This window comes from Bos mutus, chromosome 10, assembly GCF_027580195.1.
Source record: "Bos mutus isolate GX-2022 chromosome 10, NWIPB_WYAK_1.1, whole genome shotgun sequence".
Classification (NCBI taxonomy): domain Eukaryota; kingdom Metazoa; phylum Chordata; class Mammalia; order Artiodactyla; family Bovidae; genus Bos; species Bos mutus.
In genome coordinates this window covers 72,244,668-72,270,240 of record NC_091626.1, presented here as the reverse complement: position 1 = coordinate 72,270,240, position 25,573 = coordinate 72,244,668, and the positions used below count along the sequence as shown (strand labels likewise).

Here is a 25,573-nt window from a genome sequence, read left to right as displayed (position 1 = left end):
GTCGCTACCCCGGAAAGAGCAAGGGACATGCAAGCCTCGCCCCAGGGTCCCCTTCTCCCTCTTGAGCACAAATCCACCCCCAGACCACAGGACTCTGACCTTTACCACTCGCCAACCTCTTCTGAGAGGAAGACAGCACTTCCTCTCTCCTTCTGGCCCGCTGCTCCACCCTGGGCAGCGAGGGAGGGTTGTGCAGGCCTTGGCGGAGGGGAGTCCGAGCGCCCAAGAGCTGCTGGGGGTGGCGGTGTGTAGGGTGGAATGAATATTTGTGAAGTAAGAAGTGAGTCAGGAATCCACTACAGAATTCACTGAGGCTTTTAGTGAGCCAGGCATGGTGTGTTCCCAGGTGTGGGAAATACAGAGGCAGAAATTTGGTCCAGGATGGAAGAGACCTCCCTTCTCAAGATGGAAGACAAGACCAGGACATAAAAAGCCGAGTTTATGGCCTGGGGGCTGAATAGGTCTGTAAAACCGAGACAGTCCCTGAAGGAGAAAAGGGAATTGTGGAGCGGAGGGCGGGCCCTAGGATCTTCCCAGGATAGGCCTTCCAAGATGGAATCTGGCTGCTAAGAAGCAAGGTAGACATCCCTATGGGGTTGCTGAGGCCAGGGAATGGAGACAGGAAAAACACCTTTAGGGGACAATGTTTAGGGCTGCTTTACGGGGTCCTTTTATATGAAAGACAGGAAAATAAAGGAAGAATGAAGTCCAGGCTGAGGACTGCACTGTCCTCAGCCTGGGCAAAGCAGTGACCAGAAGCTTTGCAGCAGAATCTGCCTGGGGAAAGGTATGGGCAGGGAGATTTGTCTCTAGGAAAAGCCAGTGGGCTCAGATGGCAGAGAAGCAAAGTGGATGCCTGGCCCTGCACCCTAAGCATCTCACCTCTCTCCAGCTCCCAGGCTTCCAAGATGTCCACCTGGCATAAGGACCAGTCATGGAGCTGCTGCTGCTGCTAAATTGCTTCAGTCGTGTCCGACTCTATGCGACCCCATAGACGGCAGCATGGAGCAGGGGCTCCCAACTCCCCTCTTGCCTGGGGGGAGCATGTGATGTATGCCTGTGCACACCATGAAGCCTCCCCTTTTACTTTTTGCATTTTTTATCCCCCCTACTCTGGGATCTGCCGATTTTCTCTCAAGGTGTCACAGAAAGGGCACAGTATTTGACAGTAGAGTTAAATACCAGCTTGAAGGCATTCACTAGCAGTGTGGCTCCAGGCCGGAATACTCTCATCTGCAAAAGAAAGCCAATAACACCAGCCCTGCCTGCTGCAAGCAACAGCAGCAAGCTAGAGTGTCAAGGAAAGAGCTGCTCAGTTAGAGGACAGAAAGTCCAATCCCACCCCTAGACCGGGGCGGGGAGGAGGCATCCTGGGGTAGGAATAGACTCTCTAACCCTAGCAAGAACGCAGGAATCATCTCCCTGTTTTCTCAGGCTTTAGAAGAAAGGCATTCCTCTCTTCAGGACTCAATTTCCCTTTTCCCCAGCATGAAGGAAATTGCTGTCTTCTCTTCTTTCTCTGTTTCCAGGACTAAGGGAGGGGGTATCCCAGAAGTCTGTGTGGCAGGCCGGCCTGACAAGCCAGGCCCTGACACCCCCAGGTGGAGGAGAGAAGCAGCCAGAACACAGAAGGGGCACTGGTCCCAAAAAGCCATGCCCCTCCTCCCTGGGCCACCCAACCTCATTTATGTCCTTTTTCTCTGTGGTAGATGAAGAGAGTTCGAAGGAAGAAGGGGAGTTGAGGCAAGACCTCTGTCTGGCCTGTCAGGGTGTGCTGTGCTGTGTACACTAAGGGAGGAGCAGCAGTTCCATTGCTCCAGCCAGTGCTACCAGCCCAGCGAGGCCTATGGTGGGATGCTGTAGAGGTGGGGTAGGATGGGGTGGAGGGGGGTGGGATGGCGTGGCGAGGGCAATGCCAGATCTCGTGCCCTAAAGCCTTTTTGCTCTGACTTCCCTGTGGGCTCAGTATGTTCTGAGCAGAAAAGAAATAGCAACGATGAAAAAAAGCCGAGACTTTGCTTTGGAGCACAGAGGCACCAACAGCCGGAATTAGAAGCTGTCGCTTAGGGAGCTGAAGGCTGACAGGCGATGGAGCTGAGGCAGGCAGGGGGCAGGCAGGCACGCCACACTCCCCTCCCCTCCCACCTGCTGAGCCTCCCCCACTGCAGGCCCCAGGCTGGCAAAGGGCTTCCTCCCAGAGGCGGCTGGGGTCTGCAGTCTGTCACTCTGTCTGCAGCTGCCCCCCTCGCAGGCTCCCTTCTTTCTTCCTCAAGTGTCACCAGCCCCCTCATCCAGTCACGTTGCACCAGCTCAGCAGGGTTGGGCCTGGTGGCACGTGGCTGGGAGATCCAAAGAGCTGGGGGGAGGGGGGTGTAGGGGACGGGGTGAGTCAGCAGGGGACTCTGGCAGTGAGTCAGCAGTGGGACTGGGAAGGGGGTAGGGACCTTTCTCTTTGTGAAAAAGGTGAAACTGAGGCATGTTGCTGCTGGGGCATCTGGCCCCAGCCCCCTAGATCTGCAACAGGAGTGGAACTCAGGTGCCCTTCCCTGGCCCAGATCCCTGAGAGAGAGCATCAGTTCTTCCTCTGCACATCCCTGGGGGCCAGAGATTAATGCACCCCCAGGGTCCAAGGACTGTGGCATGTTCCCAGGGGCACCCTGCCGTTTTTCCAGAGGACAGAAAGCAGGAAGGTGGATATTTGCCCCATCTTTCTGGGAAGCCCCCAGCCTCTCCAGGAAGCAGGACTGCATCCTCTCCCCCATTCCTGGGCATCTTAGCCCCAGGCTGGAGGCCTAGGGACGCTGCCCTGAAATGACTAAGAGGCAGAGAGCAGGAAGTCTACTTCCAGTGAGCGGCCATTGACCAAAGCTGGGAACTGCCCAGTGCTGGCTCTGGCTAGGTCAGTGAGTTCCTTTAGGCCTGGATGCTCATCCCTGTGAAGTTCTACCCCTGGGTTGAGGAGGAGAAGGGGCAGCTGAGTGCTCAGCTGGAGGGCTGAAGACGGGACACTGGCCTGGGATGTAGATGTCCCAGGCTTAGCTGCCTCCAGCGTGTATGCAGGTTGAGCAATGACAGGCCTTACTTCTGTGAATGAGCAGGGTCCCAGCCTCATCGCGCCACGAGAGACTGCTAGCATCCCAGAGATCGGCCCCCAGAGGGATGGGGGGAGGGGGCTCCTGTTTATTTACCAAAGGCACAGGTGCTCATAGCTAATGGCATTTGCTATAATTCTCTAATAAGAAAACAACCTCTTCCCAGAATCTACACCACCCCCCCTTCCTTTCCCAAGCCAGGGCCTGTCTTCATGTGGGATTTGAGACTGTGTCCATAGGTGTTAGGCTTCCCCAGTGGCTCAGCAGTAAAGAATCTGCCTGCAATACAAGAGCCTCAGGAGCCGCAGACTCAGGTTCAATCCCTGGGTGTGGAAGATCCCCTGGAGAAGGGCATGGCAACTCACTCCAGTATTCTTGCGTGGAGAATCCCCATGAATCCCCACGGACAGAGGAGCCTGGCGAGCTACAGTCCATAGGGTCGCAAAGAGCCAGAGACAACTGAGCAACTTGGCAGATGCAAGCACAAAGCCTCCTACGGTACATGGTGGGGTCAACCCTAACTGCCACAGGCATATAAAAATCTGACCACTCTAAATCTGTCTCAAGGGGCCCAGTTGGCCTGAAATATTCTGATTCCCCAAGAGGGTGGGGGACACCTTTGCTCTTTTGCCCCAACCCTGAGGGCAGAGGCAAGGAGGCCACATTTGGATGGGGAGTGGAGCAGAAGGGTGATGTCATTTTCCAGTGGTTATGGCATCAGGGCTGGCAGAAGGGGAAGTGAATCCCCTTCAAACCCAGAGGCAGGGCTTTTCCACTGTGCTCTGGAAGGGACCTCGCGCCCAGTTCAACTCTTAAGGGCTTTTCCCCCAGCACACTTCAGTTGAGGGGCACTCTACTCTGCTGCCTGCCCCCCATTTCTCAGCCAGAGAACAGAGGCCAGGCTTAGGCAGAAAATCTTGGGACAGGGTTCTTTAGTAGGAGTTAGAGAAAAATAAATAAACTTCATACAGTCGGGAGAGAAAATGGTGCTGACCTTGTCAGACAGTCTGAGTCGGGGGCACATGCTGGGAAATGCCCCCAGGTCTCAGAAAAGGGGCGATGGGCCTTTGGGTGGGAGACAGCACAAAAGACCGTCTTTCTCCCCTCTCCCCCAGCCGTCTCAGTGGCCTGAGGGTCATACAGCTGAGGCAACTTTTCCACATCAGCCTCCCATCCCCCACAGGCAGGAGGCGGGAAAGACATCTCAGTCTGGGATTCTGGGAGCAGCCATCCGTCCCCAAAGAACTGGAAGGAAGTGCCAGACTCTGTATCCGGGAACTGACAATGAGGTCAACTCAGGGCAAGCCGGAGATGGGGGCTAGGAGCCAGGCTGAGCCTCCCGCCTTAGGGCAGGAGCTTTTGGAGTTTGGCCCTGCTTGAACTGCAGGGGCAGGAGTGGAGGTTCCAGGTAGCCAGGTCTAACCCTCCAGGAGAGGAAACTGAGTCCAGAGTGGCTCACTAGGAAAGGCAAGAGTGGGGGGCCAGGACCCCATTTCCTGCCTCCCAGGTCATATTTTTTCCCTCCACAAATATGTGACACTTATTCAGAGAGGAGGGGAGGAGGAGCAGGATGTTAGCTTGGAGAGGGCCTCAAGGCCCCAGAGAGGCCCCACATGGTTCCAGCCTCCACCTTAGCCTACAGCTGAGGGAGGGGCTCCAGTGTCCGAGGGAGCTCCAGCTTCCTGCACCTCAGAACGCAAGGGGCCCTCTCCTCCAGGGGTTGGAGCCATGTCCCAGAAAAGAGTGGATGTCCTTGCAGGATGTCCCCATGGGATGGGGGCATCAGAGGTGGCTCTCCTGGGTCTCTGCCTGCTCTGTGAGTGTGTCCTGCTCACACAGCTCCCTGGAGACTACGCAGGGTCTCTCAGGCTTGTCCTCCTCCTCAGAGGGGAAGCAGGCCCGGAGGCAGGTCCTCACTGACTCCTTCACTTCCATCTCCAGGCCCTTCATCTTGGCCTCGTACTCTGCCATCGCCTCCTGCTGGAACTGTGGGGACAGTGAAGAGCACCCCCTGGCTCAGGATGGGCCACCTGCCCCCCTCTCCCTCCCCATGACAGTGAAACTGAACCAGAGATGCCTGGTTTGTTCAGACTGCCCAGGAGATCAGGGTGGGAGGTGGAGCACATCAGGGGGTTTCTCAGGGGAGGGTCTGCCAACCAAGCGAAGAGATCTGCAGAGATGCCTCAGAGCATCTGACCCCCAGGAGAGGGGCCAGTCCCTCTCCTCCCACCTCCTGACTGGCAGCTCCCCCGAGCCCGGTCCCTTTACACCCTGGAGCCAGGCCAGCTCTGCTGTGGGCCTGGGTAGTGGTCCACGCCCCTCCACCCCCACCTGTTTTTCCATCTCCTGGATCTGTTCCAGGCAGGCTGCCTGCTTTTCCTCCAACTTCTCCTGGTGCCTCTCCAGGTTCTCCGTCATCTGGGCAGGAGTAAGTGGCAGATACAGACCCCTTTAGGCTGGTGTCCCAACCTCTGCACAAATACTAGAACCCCGGATGGCCAAGGGGCAGCCCCTCTCCCACTGCCTCCTGCCCCATCCCTAGCTGCCTGGGCCAACTGAGACAGTGCATCTCCTAAGGGCAGAGTAAAGGCCTGGGACCACCTTTTCCCTCAGAGAGAGAGTGTTTGGGAAGAACATAGCTCTCACACACCTGCTTGATCACCTGTACCACCTCCTGGATGTGGGAGTTGTTAATCTCTCTCTTCAACCTGTTGGGGTGATCAGAGTTTCAGATGGGGTAAGAGGGCGCTGAGAAGAGCTGGGTGGGACAAAGTCTCCACAGGGTGTAGGCAAAATGAGAACTTCATTGTAGAATCATCTGTGGCTGGCACATCTATGTCTGGTCTGGGAACCAGCCAGAGGGGTAAGCAGATGGACCCATGGAGGACCTGAGGAGCCTTTGGGAGCCCTGCGGGCCTTCTGAGGGAAGGGGCCTCCTCACTAAAATGCACTGTTCCTCAAGGCATGCATGGGCAAGTGTAGGTGGAAATCAGATGTCCCAAGGTTTCGCTTCCCTCTTGGCATGTTTAATTTTCCCTTAAATTCTCCTCTCTGCTCAAATAGTAGTGGCATCTGTGTTTTGCCTAAGGAGGACATTCTCTGATTCAGAGGTGACAGAAGTGGAATCACCTTTCAGGAACCAGCAGACTCCGGGAAGCAAGTCAGGATCCCCTTGCAGGGAGGCCCCTTCCCACTGGAGTGGTTCCTGCTCAGCACCAGGCCTGGAGTTAAGTCCTGTGCCTCCCCTCCAGGGCTCACCTCTCCTGAGCCATCTTGTCTGTGGTGACCTTCATCATGGCTTGGATCCGCTCCAGCCTCTTGGCCTCCAGCTTCTTCTTCATCTCTTTGGTGTCACTGCAGAAAAACAGGCATCAGGAAGACATTTCCTGCTGCCTGGGCCTTCCTGGGAGGTAAGAGTCAGGAGTAGAAGGGAGGCAGGCCTACATCTCCAAGGTCTCCTTGAGGGTCTTCCGTTCTGCAGCCTGTTTCTCCCTAGCCAGCTCCATCATCTTGGTCATTTGCTGAGGGAAAGGAAGAACCGGCTAAGCCAAGCAGATGAGAAGCCCTTCGATGTGCAATATACGGAAGGTGTGGGGTCTGGCCGTGGCTTCCTCTCCTTCCCCTCCCCTCCCCTCCCCTGCCCTCCCCTCCTCTCCCCTCCCCGACTCTGGCACCTGGGCCGCGTGCTGCTCCTTGAGCTTCATGACACACTCGCATTGCTCCTCGCCCAGCTGCAGCAGCTCCAGCTCCAGCCTGTCCCTCAGCTCTCGCAGGCGCACGTCCTCGCCCTCGGGGCCTTCGGCCGACGCCGCCCCGGCGGTGTCCTCGCCCGGCAGGGTCCTGAGACGGCCACGTGGGAACAGGCCGCGAGTCCCAGGCCGCCCGCGCCGCCGAGGGCAGGATGCCGCCGCCGTCGCCACCGCCATCGCCCTTACCTCTTTTTGCGAGATCCCTTGCCCGGGCCGAGCTTGCGGCCCCGGCACCCGCCGCTGCCCCCGAGCCTGGCGGCCCGAGCCCGGCCAGCTGCGCCGCGCCCCTCTGCAGCAGCTCCTCCCAGCGCCGCACGCCGCGCCGCCCCAGTTCCCGAAGCTCCTTCTCCTGGCGCCGCTGCAGCTTCACGACGCCCTTCAGCTCCCGCAGCTCCTCCAGGCTGGCGGTCTGCGGTTCTGTGGGGGCCAGGGTGAGGCGTGCGCCCCCGGGAACCGCCCCGCGCCACAGAGTCCCCGACCCTCCCCAAACTCGACCCCAAAGTCTCCCTCGGACTCAGCAGACCTTACCCGCAGTTTCTTTCGTGGCCTCCTCCCTCTTGGCCCCGGCTGCTGCAAGAACCAAAGACGAGGCTCTTGGGGTGTCCTGCGGGCCCCTGGGTTCGGCTGCTCCCCGCCCAGTCCCCTGACAGTGTGGGCCGCCTGCTGAGCACTGCCCAGCCCGAGGCTTCACACGCAGCTGTTCCCTTCCCCGGTGAAAGTCTTCGCTTTTTTATTTTTACTTTTTATGAAAAGCTGCCGCCAGGCTGGGATGTGCCTATGCGTGCAGCGGAGGGGTCAAGACCCTTCAGATGGGTGGGAGGACACCCAGCGCCTACCTGCTGACCCGTTGCTTGTTGGAGCCGATGCCCCGTTGACCTGGCTGGCAGGGTGATTCCCAAGAGGGAAGGGACTCTGTAGGGAGAGCGGATTGGGAAGGTGCCTCTCACCCTGAGCCCGGGAGTCGGCCCCCACCCTCATCATCCGGCAGATGGGGCAGGCCTGTGGGGGGCTCTGGCAGGAGACCTAGCAACACAGACCTCGGACTGGCCTCCCATGGCTTCCTTGAGCTTCACAGCCTTCTTATCATGGGCACTGAAGAACTTGATAGGATTGGCGAGGGCCACCGTGAGATCTGGGTGCACAGGGATATAGGGGGCCTGGTAAGATATGCCTCGGAGCCTCTCCCGTCCTTGCCTGCCCCAGGATACCCTGTTCTGCCTTCCTCTGGAGGCTGGCTTGAGGAAAAAGGAGAGAGGATGGACAGCCTGGGGCTCCCGGCATTCCATGGGCCTCCTACCTGCCCAGGTGTCAGGCACATAGTCCTTCATCTCCAGGAAGACGAAGAGCGCAGGCATGGTGAGCGGCATGTTGCTCTCGTTGTGCAGACAGAGATGGTGGTATCCTGTGGGACATGACCAGGTGGCCAGTGAGCCAGAGCCCACTGCTTCCAGCGCTGCTCACCAGCAGCCCAATACTCAACACTCCTGCCTTTAGTCTGGTTCCTGGCTGTGTGATCTTGAGTAGATTACTTTAAATCTCTGAGACTTTCCCCATCTGTGAAATGGGGGTAACAGTGTCTACCTCATGTGGTTGTGTGCATGCTAGGTGGAGTCAGTCGTGTCTGACTTTGCAACCCTATGGACAGTAGTCCATCAGGCTCCTCTGTCCATGGGATACTCCCAGGCAAGACTACTGGAGTGGATTGGGATGCCCTCCAGCTCCTGCATTGCAAACAGATTCTTTACCACTGAGCCACTGGGGAAGCCCACTTCATGTAGTTGTTCTCAAAATAAAGTGTGAATGTGTTATAAGCCATTAAAGCATTTTAAGTGCCCAGTGAGTGTCAGCTGCTTGGGAAATTGCCCCAGTAATTCCGGAAAATTAGAGACATTCTGTTGGGTGGGCAGAGGCCTCAACCTCTGTCAGTTTCCTGGAGAGGTACTATTCCTGCCCCACTTTCTTGGGCTGATAACATGACAGGGCTACCTTTCTGAAGCTGCCCCATCCTGTGGACAGGTTCCTGATGCTGGTCTTGGTCTCAGACCCACTGGGAACAGCAAAGAAGTACCCCTGTCCTTACCAGAATTCAGGGCACTGATGGGAATGATGCGGTGTCCAAGAAACTTGTTGCCTTCCTCCATCACAGCGACTCTCAGGGAAGCCAGCTCAGGCATCAAGATCTGGGGAGAGTTCAGGACAGGACAGGCTGGAGTTGGAGGGGGTGGCCAGGCTTTCCCCTTCCTGGCTCCAGAAATCTAGGGTCAGTGTGAGAACATGTTACCAGGTTTGCTGAGAACAAAAGGCCCACTCGAAGCCACGTACATAGCCATCCTAGCAGCTCCTGTCATGACTGGTCCACACAGGGCAGAGAGCTGGATATGTGGCCTGGGCTCCAGGGGCCTGCTGCAGACAGCCCTTGGCAGCTTTGTCAACAAGTATCCAGTGGGGGCAAAAGACCCCCATGATTCCTTGGGCCCCTGCACCCTGGTCTGGGAGTGTTCATTTCTGCCTCTAATCCTAACATGAACAAGCATGTGCATACACACCTATACACACACACAAAACCTGCCCACCAAGTAAATTTCTGTAAAACTTGGTTTTTGAACTCTTAAAACTCAGGAGGGCACAGGTGAGGGGTGGGGAGAGGAGGAAGTTCAAAGAACTCCCTTTATGTATTTCCTCTTCTACAAGTAGAGACCGAAGAGGAGGGGCACGTCCCAGCCCCTGCCTACCCTGGGCCTCGCCCCCACCTTCTCAAAGACAAAGGGCTCCTCCTTCCAGACCGGATTAATGGAGTTGGTACTGGGTGATAGCTTGGTGCGATAGCGCCTCTTGGGATCTCCCGGAAGGCCAAACAGCTCCACTTCCACATAGGTGCGCACGCTGCGTTCTGACAGGAACTGCCCAGAAATCACCTGGAGGGGCAGGGAGTGGCACGGGAGATCAGTATCAGTTTCCTACTCAGGCCATGCTCTAAGTCCTCCAGCGCCCTGGCTGAAACATCCATTCTTGGGTACTGGGAAGAGCCCCATTCAATTCTGGCCACAGAGTAGAGGCTATCTGGCTCAAAGGTTATAGCTAAGCTCTGGCATCCAGGGTGTTTCCAGCATTCAGGGAAGAGGTGTGGGCTTCCCCACCTCCTTCCCCAGTGAGGAAGGAACAGGTCCCTCCCCCAGGGCCTGGGGCTCCTGCTGCCCCACTCTGCCCACTCTTCTCCCCTCCCCCAACCCAGCCTCAGCCCTTCCCCTTGGTTTCCATGGGGACCAAGAGGCAGCCTCCAGTGCAGAGGAGGAGGCAGTTTCCAAGGCAACTTGCTACTGCACGAAACTGGCTGGGGCTGAAGTTTTCAGGATATCAGGGGAGGGGGTTGGGAACGGAGGGGTGGGGCTCCTCAAGACCCCAGCCCTCCCGGCTACTTGTCCACCTCAGGGCCTTGCCGTAATGGAAAGGGTGGTGGCTACCACCACGTCGATGCGGTCCACTGAGAAGGGATTGAACTGCTTGTCCGACCGACGCATGAACTCATGCTTGAGGAGGTAGCCACTCTGCCCGTTGAACTCGAAAAGCGCCATGTTCTGCTGCATGGGCAGGTCTGGGGGGACAGGGGCAGTCAGGCAGGGAGCCCCAGCTCTGAGTCTGCACACAGCCTCTCTTTCCACATTTCCCCGCCTTTCCTGTCTCGTGAGCAGGGAGGTTGGGAGGGCTGTGAGGATGAGGGTTTCTCATATCCCATATTGGTTCCTGAGGGTCTCATCTCTCAGGAAGGGCCCCCAACCCGAAGTCAGCAGGAGCAAAGCCACGACCGGACCTCACACTCAGAGTGGGAGCTGAGACCAGTGGAGCAGGGGTTCCCACAGCCCCACTCAGGCTGAGCAGCCAGAACGCCAGAACCCTTGCCAGCACTCTGGCATCACCACACACACACTCATGTACCTGCAGTCACACAGGTATGAGCTGAGGCACTAAATGCTCCTACACCCGCACGTGCACCCACCTAACTGAACATCAGCTCCCCCAAGTCTGTTTCAAAGACCTCCCCCTCCCCAGGGAAGGGGTAAAGGTGAGAGGGGCAGGGGAAGGTTCTTAAGGGCCTGATCATGCCCTTACCCATCGTCTGGAAGTTGAGGGCAACCATCTGACAACCAGCATTCCAGAACATCTGAGGCATGTAGTTGGAGGAGTCCATGCGGGTACCCTTGGGGTAGATGCGGCTCATCTGGCGCTTGTTGTAGCTGCCATGGAGTATAGGAACCGGGAGGACCACAGACCTACGAGCCTCGTCCCAGGCCCCCCGCCCCTCCACCCCACCAGGGACCCTGGCTACAGAGGTCTCAAGGATACTCCACAAACTGCACTGAGGACTTGGAGAGCAGGTCGTAAGCCTTGAGCTCCGTGAAGGAGGAGATAACATAACTTCGATTCTTTTCTGCATGGAGAATGACAGAGAGTCCACATCAGGCTGTCCCCTCCCACAGACCTGTCCTCCCCTTTGGTATGGCTTCCAGTGAGGCTTGAGGGTTGAGGGGCCAGCCCCGGGGTAGGAAATGTGCAGATCTCTGTGGGTAGCAGTGTGTCCTGGGATAAAGGGTATGTACAGTGGATACACACGGGGTGGACTGTGAGTGCCAGAGTCCTGGAGGCGGGGTGCATGCCCTGGGCATGCACAGGGGGTGTGGGGAACACACAGAGATGACCCCAGAGGTCAGGAACATGCCATGAAGTACAGGGCACAGAGGTTAAGGGCCCGCAGCAAGAGTGGTGCACAGGAAAGGGCACAGGCTGGGGGTTCAGGGATGAGAAGCATTGCAGAGTGGACACAGACACAGGTGTTGGTGATGGGGACGTGCATAGAGGGTGAGAGGAACTCACTGTGAGCATGTCTGGAGAAGATAAAGGTAAACAGCACGGGTGCGCTCAGAAAGCGAAGGGGACAGGCTTCGCTTGTGTCTGGCTGGTGTCTTTGCCATCTACCCCCTCCCAGGAGTTCTCATGCCCCAGAGACCACAGGAGCCCCCGGACGCCCAGCTGAGGTGGCCTGTTGTAAATGACCTGCCTGTCACCAACACATTCCAGAGCATTCTGCTTGCTGCCAAGTTCCCAGTACAGGGACAGCATACTGGGAGCCACTGCCACTTAAACATGCCCTTTGCCTGGCTCCCCTGCCGGGTATTTATAGACAGGGCTCCCAGCCCAAGGGAAGGGAGGACCTGCCTGGCTCTCACCCCCACCCATCAGACTGCTCTGGTGTCAGGACACACTTCCAAAGGGCCTTCTCCTGCACCGAATCTTGACTTCCAGCTTCCCACCACCCTGTGCTAACTCACGGGCAGAGAACTCGAAGGAGATGAACTTGGTGGGCTGGATGTAATTGACCAGGCTGGACATCTCCTTGTAGGCCGTCACCTCCAGGCCCGCTGTGCCCTAGGGAGGAGGGGGAGGATAGAGAAGAGGCCAGAACAGAGCTGGGCCCCACACCCGCCCCATCGGAGGACTCCCCACACACCTCATCTGACTGCATCTTCTTTATCTCTTCTTCATCCAGGTTTCCCGACTCCTCCTCTTCCTCTTCTACCTCCTCCTCCTCCAACTCAGCCCCTTCCTCACCAGCCCACACTGCCACATACAGCTCTGTCAGTACTGGGGGCACCGGGAGACCCCACACCAGGCTGGCTCTCCCCTTCAGGCCCAGCCCCTCTCTCCCATTCCAGATACTCCCCCATGCCCACGCCCACCCCAACTCCTCCCAGGCCAACTCACCTGTATCTTCACCCACAGGGGCATTGGGTGGGCTGCTACCCTCAGCCTCCCCATCCAGCTCTTTGCTGGGGGATGCAGAGCCAGAAAACTGGTTCTTCTTGTTCTTGATTAGGATCTTGCCTCGGAGATCCTCAGGGCTGGGCAGGGGGATGCCAGGTTTCAGCTGTGGGAGAAGAGAGAGAGGCCTCAGCCATCTCCTCACCTTCAGGGTATAGCATAAACTCCTTCAGGCCAGGCTGCCCTTCATTTGCCCCCTCCCTACTTCTCCAGCCTCGTGTCTCCTTACTCCACATAGTGCACCAGCCCTCTGTCTGACCCAACTTATCCCAGCTCCTCAGTGATGTTTCCTCACCTTATTCAGTCTGCCTGGAACACCCTTGCCCACTGTCATCAAGGTAAATCCATTATCTCCCTTAGGTTACAGCTTAATAATCTCCTTCTCCAGGAAGCCTTCCCTAATCCCCAGGACCAGATCTGGAGCCCCAAGTACTCCTAAAGCAGCCACTGGTTGTAATGGCATGGTTACTTGTCTGCCTCCCAACTAGAGGGTAAGCAGTCTGAGCGCTGAGACTGGCCCCTTTGCCACTGACATGTCCCTCAAGCCCAGAATGGTGTCTGACATGTGGTAGACAATAGGGCCCAACAATCCTCGAGGTGAGCCCCAGCATCCTGGCACCCTGCCCGGGGTCCCCAGCCCTCAGCCCCAGATGCCCCACAGTGAAGTCTTCTCACCGGGAACTTCTCCAGGGGTTCTGTGAGCAGCATATCCCCAAACATCGTCCGGCAGTACTCGGCCATCTTAGCCTGTTGGCGGGGTCTGCAGGGAGCAGACGTGGGTGGTGTTCAGCTGCTCCTCTCTACCCTCTTATCCATCTTTTTGTGCCCCCTGATGACCCAGATCAGAGGCTTAGGAATTTGGGGAGGCAGGGACACAGGCAGGAGAGCCCACAGTCCCAAGGAGATTGTGAGGAGACCTGGGAGGGAGCTTGAAGACATGGCTAAGAGGCTGGGAATGACTGTGGGGAGGGTAGCAGCAGGTGGGAGACGGGGCCAGGGTAGAGAACAAGGCTGGGTGGCCTGGATACACACGAGTCCACGTGGTTTTCAAATGACAGGATGACCGGATAAGGGGAGGTCTTAAAGGCACTTTCTGCAATGGCTTCGATTGCTTCCTGGAGGAGAAGGGGACCCCAGGAGGAAGAAGGAGATCAGTGCTATGCTACAGGCTTCCACTCCCCCAAAGGCACCATTGTCCACTCTCCAGTTTCAACACATACATAGAACTGGAGGGCAACTCTTGGCCCCTGTCCCTTCTGGTCCCCTCTAGTCCCCACACTGGTCCAAGGCCTCCCAGCCATCCCTCCTCTCCTGCTTCACCACCCCCAACCCCCAAAGGCTCTTGGCCCAGGGCCCTTCAATAGTGCCAGTGTCACCAGCCTCTGCATACCGAGTCTCACCTTGAAATAGATGTCTGTGGTCATGGTGAAACCGTGGGTGATGATGGGCTCTTCATCGGGGGGCTTCCCCTTCCAGCAGTCCAGCTCCACGCAGCGGCAGCCTGCCAGCAGCACTTGGCGGTACATCTCAGCAGAGGAGAGGCCTGAGAACTGGCCGGCTGAGCCGGAGGAGGGGCGAGGGGCAGGGGCTTCACTCAAGGGCAGTCCTGCTCTGCCCCGCCCCTCTCCATCGTGGGACTGTCCTGTGCGCAGCCCCTGCAGGGGATTCAGGGGACAGGAACAGGGCCCAGAAGAAGAGAGGTTGGCTGTGAGGTCACCAAGGCCCACCTGTCAGGTAGGTGTTGTGGGAGGAGTTGATGAAGTAATGGTTGAGCGGCTGGGTCATGTCGTGGTGCAGCAGCAGCTTGTCCTGGGCCAGCACACTGTTCTCCGGCCCGCAGAGAAACCACACCATGCCCTCGGGGGACAGCTGGCCTGGGGGACGGGGTGGTTGTCAGGGTTGCAGCCTAGCTGCAGGGCCGGGAAAGGTCCACGGAGGGCCCAAGTTTCCCTCAGTCCTCACCCCGCTGCACATTGATGCCGCTGGGCTCGTACTTGTCGATGAGGCCCTGCACCTGGTCAGGACGCGCCGGCGGGAACAGCAGGGAATTGAGCCTGGAGTCGCGCTGTTTCTGGTTGATGAATTTGGCCAGGTGCTCCTTAGTCATATAGGGTTTGGCCTTGGAGTGGCTGCAGGCCAGAGAGAAGATCTAGGTCCCCCTCTAGATCCCCTGGGCTAGGGTGAGAGGGGCCTCAGACAACCCCCTTCTCCAGCAACATCACCTAATTATCAGCATGGCAGGTGGGAGTTTCAGCCACCACCCCTTCCCCAAGCCCAGCCCAGCCCAAGAAGCTCACTAGGAAGTGAAGATCTCATCTATTTCTGGCCGAGGACAGAGGCTCATGAGGAAGCTCTTGTACACGGACTCTGGGAAGTCCTCAGGATTGATGGCATCGTTCTGGGAGATAGAGAGTCACTGATGACTCCTGGGTCCACGGACCTCAGACTAGGCCCAGCCCTGTGCAAGGGGACCTGGGGAGAGGGACAGCTCAGGGCAGACAGAAGAGCATCAAGGGCACCTTGAGCCCCTACTTTTCAAGGCCCTTGTTGCTGAGCAGAGAGCATCTTAGCTGGTTTGCTTTGCCCCTGAATTGACCTCAGCTAGTCACCAACAAGCATATGAAGAGATGCCCAACATCATTAGCCTTGTGTGCTGTGCTTAGTTGCTCAGTCGTGTCCAACTCTTTGCGACCCCATGGACTGCAGCCCTGCAGGCTCCTCTGTCCATGGGATTCTCCAGGCAAGAACACTGGAGTGGGTTGCTGGTTTCCTCCTCCCGGGGATCTTCCCCACCCAGGGATCAAACTCAGGTCTCCTGCATTTGCCATCTGAGCCACCAGGGAAGGGGATTCTGCTGGGCCAAATTCTGAAACTCATCAGGACAAGGAACTCCTTTCTATGTCTGTTCCATTTTCTTCCTTCTGGAATAGGAATGCCTATAACTATTATCATACGCCTATCACACCACTGCATTTTGGAAGCAGGAGCCCTGTTGTCTTTTTCACTGATTCACAGATATAATAGGGCTTCCCTGGTGGCTCAGAGGTTAAAGCATCTGCCTTTAATGCGGGAGACCTGGGTTCGATCCCTGGGTCAGGAAGATCCCCTGGAGAAGCAAATGGCAACCCAGTATTCTTGCCTGGAGAATCCCAGGGACGGAGGAGCCTGGTGGGCTACAGTCCACGGGGTCGCAGAGAGTCAGACATGCCTGAGCGATGTAACTTTCACAGATGTAATGGAATTTTGCCCCAGGATTTTGACCTGTTGCTGATTTAGATGATCTAGATGAGATTTGCCTGGAAAATCCCATGGACAGAGGAGCCTCATAGGCTCCAGTCCATGGGTTCAGAAAGAGTCAGACAGGACTGAGCAACGACACACACAGATGAGATTTAGGACTTTTGAACTGATGATGTTTGGACGAGAGTTTAAACTTTAGGTTTGAGACTTTGGGGAATACTAGGGTAGGGTGAATATATTTTGTACAGGGGACAGACATAAATTTGGGGATCCAGAAGGCAGACTGTAGGGGGCTAAAGGTCACCTCCAAAAAAGATATGTCCATATCTTAATCCCCAGAACCTTTGAATGTCTCCTTATTTGGAAAAAGGGTCTTACAGATGTAATTAAGTTTTGGCTTTTCATATGAAATTATCCTGGATTATCTCAGTGGACGTGAAATTACAACAAAAGTGTCCTTATAAGAGAGAGGCATAGGGAGATTAAGTACACAGAGCAGAAGGTAATGTGAAGACAGAGCAGACAGAGAGATGTGGCCATAATCCAAAGAATGCCAATAGCCAGCCAAAGCTGGAAGAGGCAAGGGAATATTTTCCTCTAGAGCCTCTGGAGGGAGCATGGCCCTTGATTTTGGACATCTGGCCACAACAACCATGAGAGAATAAATTTCTGATATGTCAGGTCACCTAGTTTGCAGTAATTTATTACAGCACCCAGGGAAACCAATACAACTAGTAAACATTTTAAAGGGTTTTGCACTTTTAAAAAACATTCTGAAGAAAATCTGGATAAACTTAGTTATTCAGTCATGCCTGACTCTCTGCGACCGCCATGGACTGGAGCCCACCAGGCTCCTCTGTCCATGGGATTTTCCAGGTAAGAATACTGGAGTGGGTAGCCATTGCCTTCTCCAAGCTAATGCCTTCTCATTAGCCTTAGGTAATTGCAAATCAAAACCACAGTGAGGGGAATTCCCTGGAAGTCCAGTGGTTGAGACTCCACCCTTCCACTGCAGGGAGCACAGGTTCTATCCCTGGTCAGGGAACTAAGATCCCACAAGCCAGAGGGTGTAGCCAAATGGAAAAAGAGCATAAAACCACAATGAGATACTATATACACAGAATGACTAAAGTAAAAAATAAAAAAAGAGAGTAACAAGTGTTGGTGAAGACGTGGAGAAATTGGGACACTTGTACAATGCAAGTGGGATTGTAAAATGGTATGGTCATTTTGGAAAACAGTCTGGCATTTCCTCAAAATATTAAGTATAGAGTTACTATATGACCCCAAAATTCCACCCCTAGGTATGTACCCAAGTGACTTGAAAACATATGTCCAAACCAAATCGTTCATAGAAGCATTATTCAGAATTGCCAAAAAGTGAAAATGACCCAAATGTCCATCAACTGTTGAGCAGATGGGTAAAATGTGGTATATCTACACCATGGAATATTATTCCACAGTAAAAAGGAATGAAGTACTGATAGATATTACAACATGGATGAAGCTTGAAAACATTGTGCTAAATGAATGAAGCTTGATATCAAAAATCACATATTGTATGATTCCATTTACATGAATTGTCCAGAAGAGACAAATCTACAGAAACAGAAATGGAAAGTAGCTTTGGTGGCATTCAAGAATTCTGTGCCTTTGCATTTCACTCCAGAAAAACCCATCAATTGTTTTCTAGGTTCACTCTGAAAAGCCAATATCGGTCTCAGTTTGGAGCAGAGGCTCCGAGCAGACGAGCTAGATTAAATCTTGGACCCATCAATTACAAGCACAGATGGCTCAGGGGCTCCTACTGCGGTGCTGGAGAACTGATCGATAAGGAGAACATGGCCGAGGTGGGAGCTCGGGAGGTAGGAGCACAGAAGCGTGGATGTTACTGACAGCAGCCATGGTGCCCTGGCAGGAGCCCACTCGCACCTTCTCCCCAACCCCCAGCTTGCATCCTCTGCGACTCATGGCACCAAGGGGTCCCCAGCTCTGTAGAGCTGACCACAGGGAAGGATTCCTCCCGGGATTCATGCAGACAGGTGATCAATGAGGCCTCAGTTTTATTTATTTATAACATTCCAAATTCTTATCAGGAGAAAAGACTCCATGGATTCTGGGTGGTACTCTATATTGAGGCACTGGCCAAGGGAGGATGGGGGCCTGAGATCCACCCCCGCCAGGCAGGAACCCTGGCTCAGGGCTGTGTCTGCCCAGACAGCTCCTTTCTGTAAGTCACGTAAGGTACCTCATAGGTCACCCCACATACAACTTGTAATTCAAAATTAATTACTTAAGTAAAAAGAAGGGGTTTCCCCGATGGCTCAAGTGGTAAAGCATCTGCCTGCAATGCAGGAGACACAGAGACCTGGGTTCAATCACTGGGTTGGAAAGATCCCCTGGAGAAGGAAATGGCAACTCACTCTAGTATTCTTGCCTGGAAAATCCCATGGACAGAGGAACGTGATAGGCTATAGTCCATGGGGTCGCAAAGAGTCAGACATGACTGAGCATGCAAGCACGCCAGTAGAAAGAAAGATGTTTTCATGTGTTGAGCTGAGGCCAACCTACTCTAAACTCAGGCATCTCAGCCCCCTGCCCTGGTTCTGTCACTGCTCCTGATGTCAGGAATCGGTGGCTCTGGAGTTACCTGGCTTTTCAGGCTGTTGGCCAGGACTGTACCATCATTTCTGCTCTCCCCACTCCCATGAGGCCTGCCTAAGTTGCCCTCCAGCCAGAGGCAACTCAGGTGAGAATGAGAATGCTGGGAGTGGGCTGGGGAAGGAGAACCACTCACCTTGCCTTTGGGGAGGTGGCAGGCACTGAGGGCAGCTTCTACCCGCTTGCGGTCAGCAGGGAACATCTGGAAGAAACTGAGAGCAGAGAAAGTGAAAGTTGCTCAGTTGTATCCGACTCTTGGCGACCCCATGGACTGTATAGTCCATGGAATTCTCCAGGCCAGAATACTGGAGTAGGTAGCCTTTCCCTTCTCCGGGGGATCTTCCCAACCCAGGGATCGAACCCAGGTCTCCTGCATTGCAGGCGGATTCTTTACCAGCTGAGAAAGGCATCAGGCAAAGAAGGGGTGTCGGGCCTGGAGAAGGAAGGCCTTGAAGAGCTTGGGGGAGGGGAGGGGAGGACACGTGGGGAGGGAATAGGGAGACTCACTTCTTCACGGGAATCTTCCCCTCAGGGTTAAGCTGCATCTTGAGCTTCACAAGGCTGGTGGGCAGAAAGCAGCCTGTCAAGGCTCAGTCCCAGACACTTAACCCTGCGTGCACTAAGGCCAGGAAGGTGGGCACTTACATCTTGTCCAGGAAGGTGCTGCGGGAGGCGTTGGCTGTCAGCGGGTGCTTGGCCAGAGCCAGTACGTCTTCAGCCCAGTCCTGCAGGACCCCAGAGCACAGCGGTCAGGTCCCTCACCCCAGAGGTGCCACCACACCCCACAGCCCAGGCCTGTCCCTCAGGATTTCTGGGCAGTCCCCAGGGCCCAGACCTGTGCCCCCCACACACCTTGCCCACGTTGTCCTTATAGGAGACGAAGTTATGGAAGGTGAGGTCCACCATGTCAGGGCCGGATACCACTGTGAGCGTCTTCAGCAGGAAGTTGTCGGGGATGTTCATGTTGAAGACTTCCCGGAGCTTCTGGCTCTGCAGCAGGTGGTGACGTGGTGGGGATCAGCAGTGCGCCCCTGGCCCTCTGCACCATGGCTCCCCTGTCTCTCCTTCTCAGCCACATGAAGTCTAGCCTACTGGAGGGCATCTCATCTGTGCCCATCGTGGGAGCCACGGAAGGAGAGGTCCGCAGGAAGAGACAAACCAAGGCTGTGGGGCTTGCAAGTTCTGTGTATTTTGTTTGCCATTTCTCATTTGAAGACAGATTCTTAGTCCCCAGTTTCAGGGAATCTTGCTTCCCACCAATCCCTTCCTCCAACTTCCTTACCAGCATTAGGCAAAAACAGGCCAAGTGTTTGGAGAGGAGGGGAGAGGGGGCTAGCCATACCTCCCAGCCTGGCATGCTCTAGGAGCAAGAGCTGACCATGCAACGTGTCCATTCACTGTGTCCTGATACCAAAGCCCCGGCAAGCCAGGGGGCAGCCACACCCCATCATGGCTTAGGGAGAGACCCTCGGCTCGCTCCAGATATCAGGCTCCCCGCCCCCACAGGGACCCCTACCCCATGGAGCTGGTGTCTGTGCTGAGCCTGGTCTCCTCTGGGCCCACTTACCTTGGGCATCTTGGCAAACTTCCCAAAGCGGGTGTCCCGGATGCTGGTGATATCCAGGAGCTCCATCTCCTGGTAGCAGCAAAGACGGGATGTGGACCAAGACATCAGATCGAGGATGAAGGGCAGGAAGCTTTACACCCCTTCACATCTTGGCCAACTACCTTTTCTAGATGCCAAGACTGTGGGGTCTCCCAGACTGCAAACTTCCCTTCTCAGCAAGTGGCTCGCCTTCCTCATGCGACCCTCCTCCCTTCCTCTGTAGCCACGCCTCTCCTGGCCACTCAAATTACTGGGGAGCTGTGACCTCATCTCCCCACCTCCATCCCAGATATACTCTCTGCATACTCCTCCACCCTTCTTTCTGCCCAGGTGCTGAGACTTCTCTGATCTCTCTGGACCCTCAAGGTTACCCAGAACCATAGACAGGGAATCTGCCTTTGGCAGCAATTCTAATTCCATTCTCTCTCTCCAAGGGATGCTAAGGGTGGAGCATTGGGGCCCAAGGCAGTCATGGTCCTCACTGGGGTCCTCCCTCCCAAAGCAGCCAGACCCTGCCAACAGGAGGTCCCGTGGAGCTACCCTTTCAGGTCACTCTACACTGCTGGCATCCACACCTTCACCCCTGTGTCATCAAGAGGCTGCTTGCATTCGATGGATCGGCAGGAGTTCGGGGCCGTGGTAGACAGAGGCTGCCTCACCTTACTCTGATATGTCCAGTACAAGTAGTAGCCCTTGGGATCCACACGGAGGATAACCGGAGAGGCTATCGTCGTTTCCTGCAGAGAGAAGGAGTCAGCCCCCTGCTCTGAAACTTCAGGCTGAGCACTCCTGGCCCCAGCCAGGGCTTTCAGAGCTCACCGTCTGCCTAGGAGGTGGCTGTCCCAGGGGTTTGTGGGTATTTCTCTTTGTTCTCCAGAGCTAAGGGCAGGGTATAAGCCTTAAAAGCTCTGAACCAGGGGTGGGAAGGGGTAGAGGGTTGAAAATGACATTTCTGGAAGAGAAGAGGGTTTCCCCTCTAAATCCCAAATAGAAGTTCTCCCTCTAGACTCCAAGCAAGGGTCTTGGCCCCCACCTTACCCTGTTTTCAAGGCCCACAACTCAACCAAGGGGGTAGAATGTTCCTCACCAAGACTCCATGCTACCTCCAGGAGAACTAAACACAGTGAGAGCCGAGAACCCAATCCCTGCAAAGCAGCCTAGCTTCCTGCCTGCCCAGTCCTCCCATCCGTGGATCCCAACCACTTAACTGTCCCACAGGCCTTCCCACCTCCCAGCATAAGCACCCAAACTTTCTTGCCTAAAATATCACCAAAGACTAGCTTCTAGAAAGCATTTCCTGAGACACGCTGCAACAACAGGGTAAGAGCCGGTTCTCAGACCTAGAAGCCTATCTAAGACATCCCCAGGGGCTCACAGACTCCCAGGAAACAAGCCTCTACTAGACCGTGAGCTCTGTGCACCATGTTTGCTGAAGGAGCGAGTGAATGAAGAATGAACTCACTTCTGAACTCCTGTTCCACTCACAGAGCACACAGGCTACCTTTTATCTTAACGGTCTTTGTATGCACAAATAACAAGATACTAAAGTTGAAGTTTCCAACAAGGCATGGTGGTTGCTACACACCAAACCAGAACCAATGCAAAACTTACAAAGGAAATGGTCCAGAAAAATGTTCTCAAATCCAGGGTGGTTAGGATATGAGAGGGAAAAGAACACTGCTAATTCTGAAAAAAGCTGTGTTGTGAACTCCGTTCCCTTGCCTCCCCAAGGGAGGGTTGGGGTGCCTGACCCCTCACCTTAAACCTCCTGCACTTGGAAAGCTTTTGTCACCCCTGAGGTTGTGGGGTCTGACACCTGCCTGGGAAAACGAATGGGTGACAGATGGGCTGACTATTCGAGAGAGAGAGTCATAGTGGTGTGACAGTGAGCCCAAACCCCCAGAGTCTGTAGGGCAATGAATCCGTGAGTATTTTCTGGGTCCAAAATGGGCCTGTGGGAGAGAGGGCAAAGCCAAAGTTGCAAGAAACCGAAAGTGGTAACTGGATTCTGAGGGGCTGAAGAAGTAATTTCAAGTGACCTCCTGAAATAGAAATGATAGGAGGACCCTGGGCTTCCCTGGTGGCTCAAGGGTAAAGAATCCATCTGCAATGCAGGAGCTGCAGGAGACATGGGTTCAATTCCTGGGTAGGGAAGATCCCCTACAGGAGGGTATGGTAACCCATTTCAGAATTCTTGCCTGGAGAATCCCATGGACAAAGAAGCCTGGTAGGCTACAGTCCATGGGGTCGCAAAGAGTCATTCACGACTGAAGTACTTAGCATAAACCCAGGAGGACCCTAAGTAAGAGATCCCCAGGGGCTTCCCTGGAAGGTCTGGTGATTAATATTCTGCACTTTCATTGCAAGGTCGGGGTGCAGAGGTTCCATCCTTGCTCAAGGAATTAAGACCCCCACATGCTGTGTGGTGTGGGCCAAAAAAATTTTTTTTAATTAAAGAAAAAAAGAGATTTCCCAGTTCAGAGAAGGTGGTTGGTGGGTCTCCTAAGAATCCTCAAAAATATGCATGAGAAAAAAAAGAAGAGTTACCCTTTTGCCAGGCCCAGTCCATGATAGCAGCTGCTCAGTTAAGAGCATCAGTACCTCTTTGACCAATCCCTCCGTGCACCCCACTCCTAGTAGGCAGAGAGGAGGAGCAGGGGATCCCCCAACAGGCCTTCGCAGAGCGTCTGTAGCTCACCTGAAATTATTCTTGGAGGTGAGGTAGAAGATGTCATTCTAAGTCAGGTTGGAGTTTTGAGATAACTAGTCTCTGAAGTTAATATGCTGTCTAGGTTGGTCATAGGGAGAAGGCAGTGGCACCCCACTCCAGTACTCTTGCCTGGAAAATTCCATGAACGGAGGAGCCTGGTAGGCTGCAGTCCATGGGGTCGCTAAGAGTCGGACACAACTGAGCGACTTCACTTTCACTTTTTACTTTCATACATTGGAGAAGGAAATGGCAACCCACTCCATTGTTCTTTCCTGGAGAATCCCAGGGACGGGGAGGCCTGGTGGGCTGCCGTCTATGGGGTCCCACAGAGTCGGATATGGCTGAAGCGACTTAGCAGCAGCAGCAGCAGCAGCAGTCTCTGAAGTTAGACTGGGCTTTGTGAGGAAAAGAGTCCATAGGCTTGTATGGACTCTATTCCCCAAGAGCAAATGGAATGTCTCATGACTGGCTGAGTGTACTTCCGGGAGTTATAGGGGAGCTTCTCCCACAGAATACATTGTAAAGGAGCTCTGGGACACAAAATTAAGTTGGGAGCTCATGACATCCCATGCACGGTGCTTATCCAGTACCCAGGTCATCTGCCAACTGGACCAAAGGCAGTCTGCGAGCAGAGCCTCATCTGGAAGGGGGATGTGCCCTGAGACCCGGTGCTTCCTGCTCGTGGGAGGCAAGCTCCAGGACCTGCAGTGCCCTGCCTCAGGGAGGGCAGCGGGCCCGCTGGGTACCCGGAGGCTGGCTTGCAGAGCAGGGCACCTGGCACATCCCCATCCATAATGATGCTAAGGTTACACACATTTCCCAGAGGAACTGAGAGAGGCCACTTCACTTCTCATTCTGAGCCACTTCCCTCATCCTGCAGACTCTGGGACATACCTCCACCATGCCGTGGTGGCCATACAACTCCTGTCAAAGCAGAAGGCCCCTTTCCACAGGCCACTCCCCACAGTCATGGCAACCAGATTACTCAGCCGAGCCCAGTCCCAAAGGTCTGAGAGCCGTAACTCGTGGCCCCTGAGCCCCCTCATCCCGCCTGTGAGGAGGAGGAACCAGCCCTAAGGGCCCACCCCTCCTGCCCCACCACCCAGCCTTCAGGTTCCCTCCCTGGGAGCAGCCAGCTCTGACTCTCACACCAGGCCAGCCCAGAAGCCTCCCCTCCCTGAGGAGGACCCCAAATCCTTCCCCTTCCCCACCCCCCAGAGAACCCCTGGCCTGTGGCAACACACACATTTTCAGGGTCCAGGAGAACCAGAAGCTAGGAAGCAGGCCCAGTTTGAGAAGGAGCAGACACACTGGAGACAGAGGTGCAGGACAAAGCGTGGTTTCCCCATTCCCTGCAGACAGGCAGGCGTCAGGGAGCCAGGCAGAGAGCAGCCGGCAAAAGCAGAAGTCTATAAGTTCCCTCCCAGGCCCCGGGGAACAGAGCCTCCAGGTCTCACTCGCTCAGGCTCAGGGTCATCCCATAGCCGCTGGCAGGGAGCGGGACATCCCTGGGACAGGCCTGGGTGGGTGCGGAGGAGCAGGTGCTTATGCTGGGAGCAGAGGCCTGGCTCACCTCTGCTTCTGCTCCGGCCTTGGCTCTGGGGCACCTTTCTTCTCTCCCTCAGGAGAAACCAGGAGAAACACACCCTGCTCTTCTTGCGAGTTAGGGGGAAAGGAAGACCCAGACCCAAAGAGGCTTCCTCCTGCGACCACCTGAGCAGCCATCCTCCTCTCACATCTACACACAGAACCTTAGCCCCTGGCTGCCAAGGGACACAGGCTTGGGCACACACCCTCACCCCCAGGTTTGTTTATCTGGGCAGCTGTATCAGCCGCCTGGCCAAGCCACACGGGTGCCTGAATCCTGGCAGACATAAACCAACCCAGTCCCCCTGGCAAAGCCCACAGCAGCCCATCCGCCACCCCATCACCGCATCAGCCCTCTCCAGCCCCACTCACATCATCCCATTTGATGAAGCGCTCCCCTTGGCTCAGATAGGCCTTCACCATGGGGGGCAGCAGGACAGGGTTGAGAAGAGACATGGTGCCAAGCGTCCCTCTTTGGAGAGGCTGGGCAGGCAGAGCGCATGGGAGGAGGGGAGGAAAGAGGGCGGGCAGGAGGAGAGCCTAGCCGGGCTCACATGGCACCCGCCCCAGCTAGTCCGGAAGTCTGGGTGCTCTTACAGCCCACAGGGTGCAGGACGGAGTGCTTCGGCCAGAGGCCCATCTGCCTTTTAAATCAGCCTCCTCCCGCCAGCCTGCAGTGGGGGGCTGTGGTCACTGCTCCTGCCCATGGAGGCCGGGCTCCCTCCCCAAAGCCCCCGCCCTCACCCAGTGCCTCAGCACTTCCTGTTCAGGGCTTCCTTCTCTGTGCTGCTCAGCACAGAGAGGCAGGTCATGAGGTCTGGTAGCCTCAGAGCAGGGGCCTCTCAGTCCCAGGTCAGATGCGGCAGGGGCATGAGCTAGGGGTACTGTTCCCCTGGTGGACACTGAGGGGGAAAGGGCCCCCACAGACGGGGGGTCCTGAGCACCAGAGTCTGTCTCTCTCAGAGGCTGAGGGGGAGGCTGGGACCACCCTGAAGATGGGAGTTGAGGGTGGGACAGGGTCCAGCTGGGATTGAGTGCTTTGAATAAGCAAAGTTTGCTGAACACCCAGCTCCTCTTTCTCAACCCTTCCTCCCCATGAAAATGAGATGCAAGG

At 55.5% G+C, this 25,573-nt stretch overlaps 1 protein-coding gene across 1 annotated transcript; it reads right to left on the bottom strand.

Moving 5' to 3' along the window:
- Positions 1 to 330: 330 nt before the first annotated feature.
- On the bottom strand, positions 331 to 25,115 carry PLCB2 (phospholipase C beta 2). The gene is given in 33 exon segments (XM_070378241.1): positions 331 to 5,078; positions 5,424 to 5,510; positions 5,743 to 5,800; positions 6,351 to 6,446; positions 6,537 to 6,613; positions 6,767 to 6,932; positions 7,028 to 7,091; positions 7,094 to 7,258; positions 7,370 to 7,411; positions 7,678 to 7,753; positions 7,879 to 7,973; positions 8,139 to 8,243; positions 8,922 to 9,021; positions 9,592 to 9,756; positions 10,279 to 10,433; positions 10,949 to 11,073; positions 11,183 to 11,267; positions 12,166 to 12,262; positions 12,345 to 12,454; positions 12,599 to 12,761; positions 13,331 to 13,415; positions 13,688 to 13,770; positions 14,056 to 14,213; positions 14,383 to 14,529; positions 14,618 to 14,784; positions 14,953 to 15,053; positions 18,693 to 18,768; positions 19,064 to 19,117; positions 19,202 to 19,281; positions 19,409 to 19,546; positions 20,124 to 20,192; positions 20,822 to 20,899; positions 24,832 to 25,115. Coding segments are annotated over 33 exon segments (3,555 nt in total). The 5' UTR covers positions 24,916 to 25,115; the 3' UTR covers positions 331 to 4,874.
- Between the last annotated feature and the right edge of the window lie 458 nt (positions 25,116 to 25,573).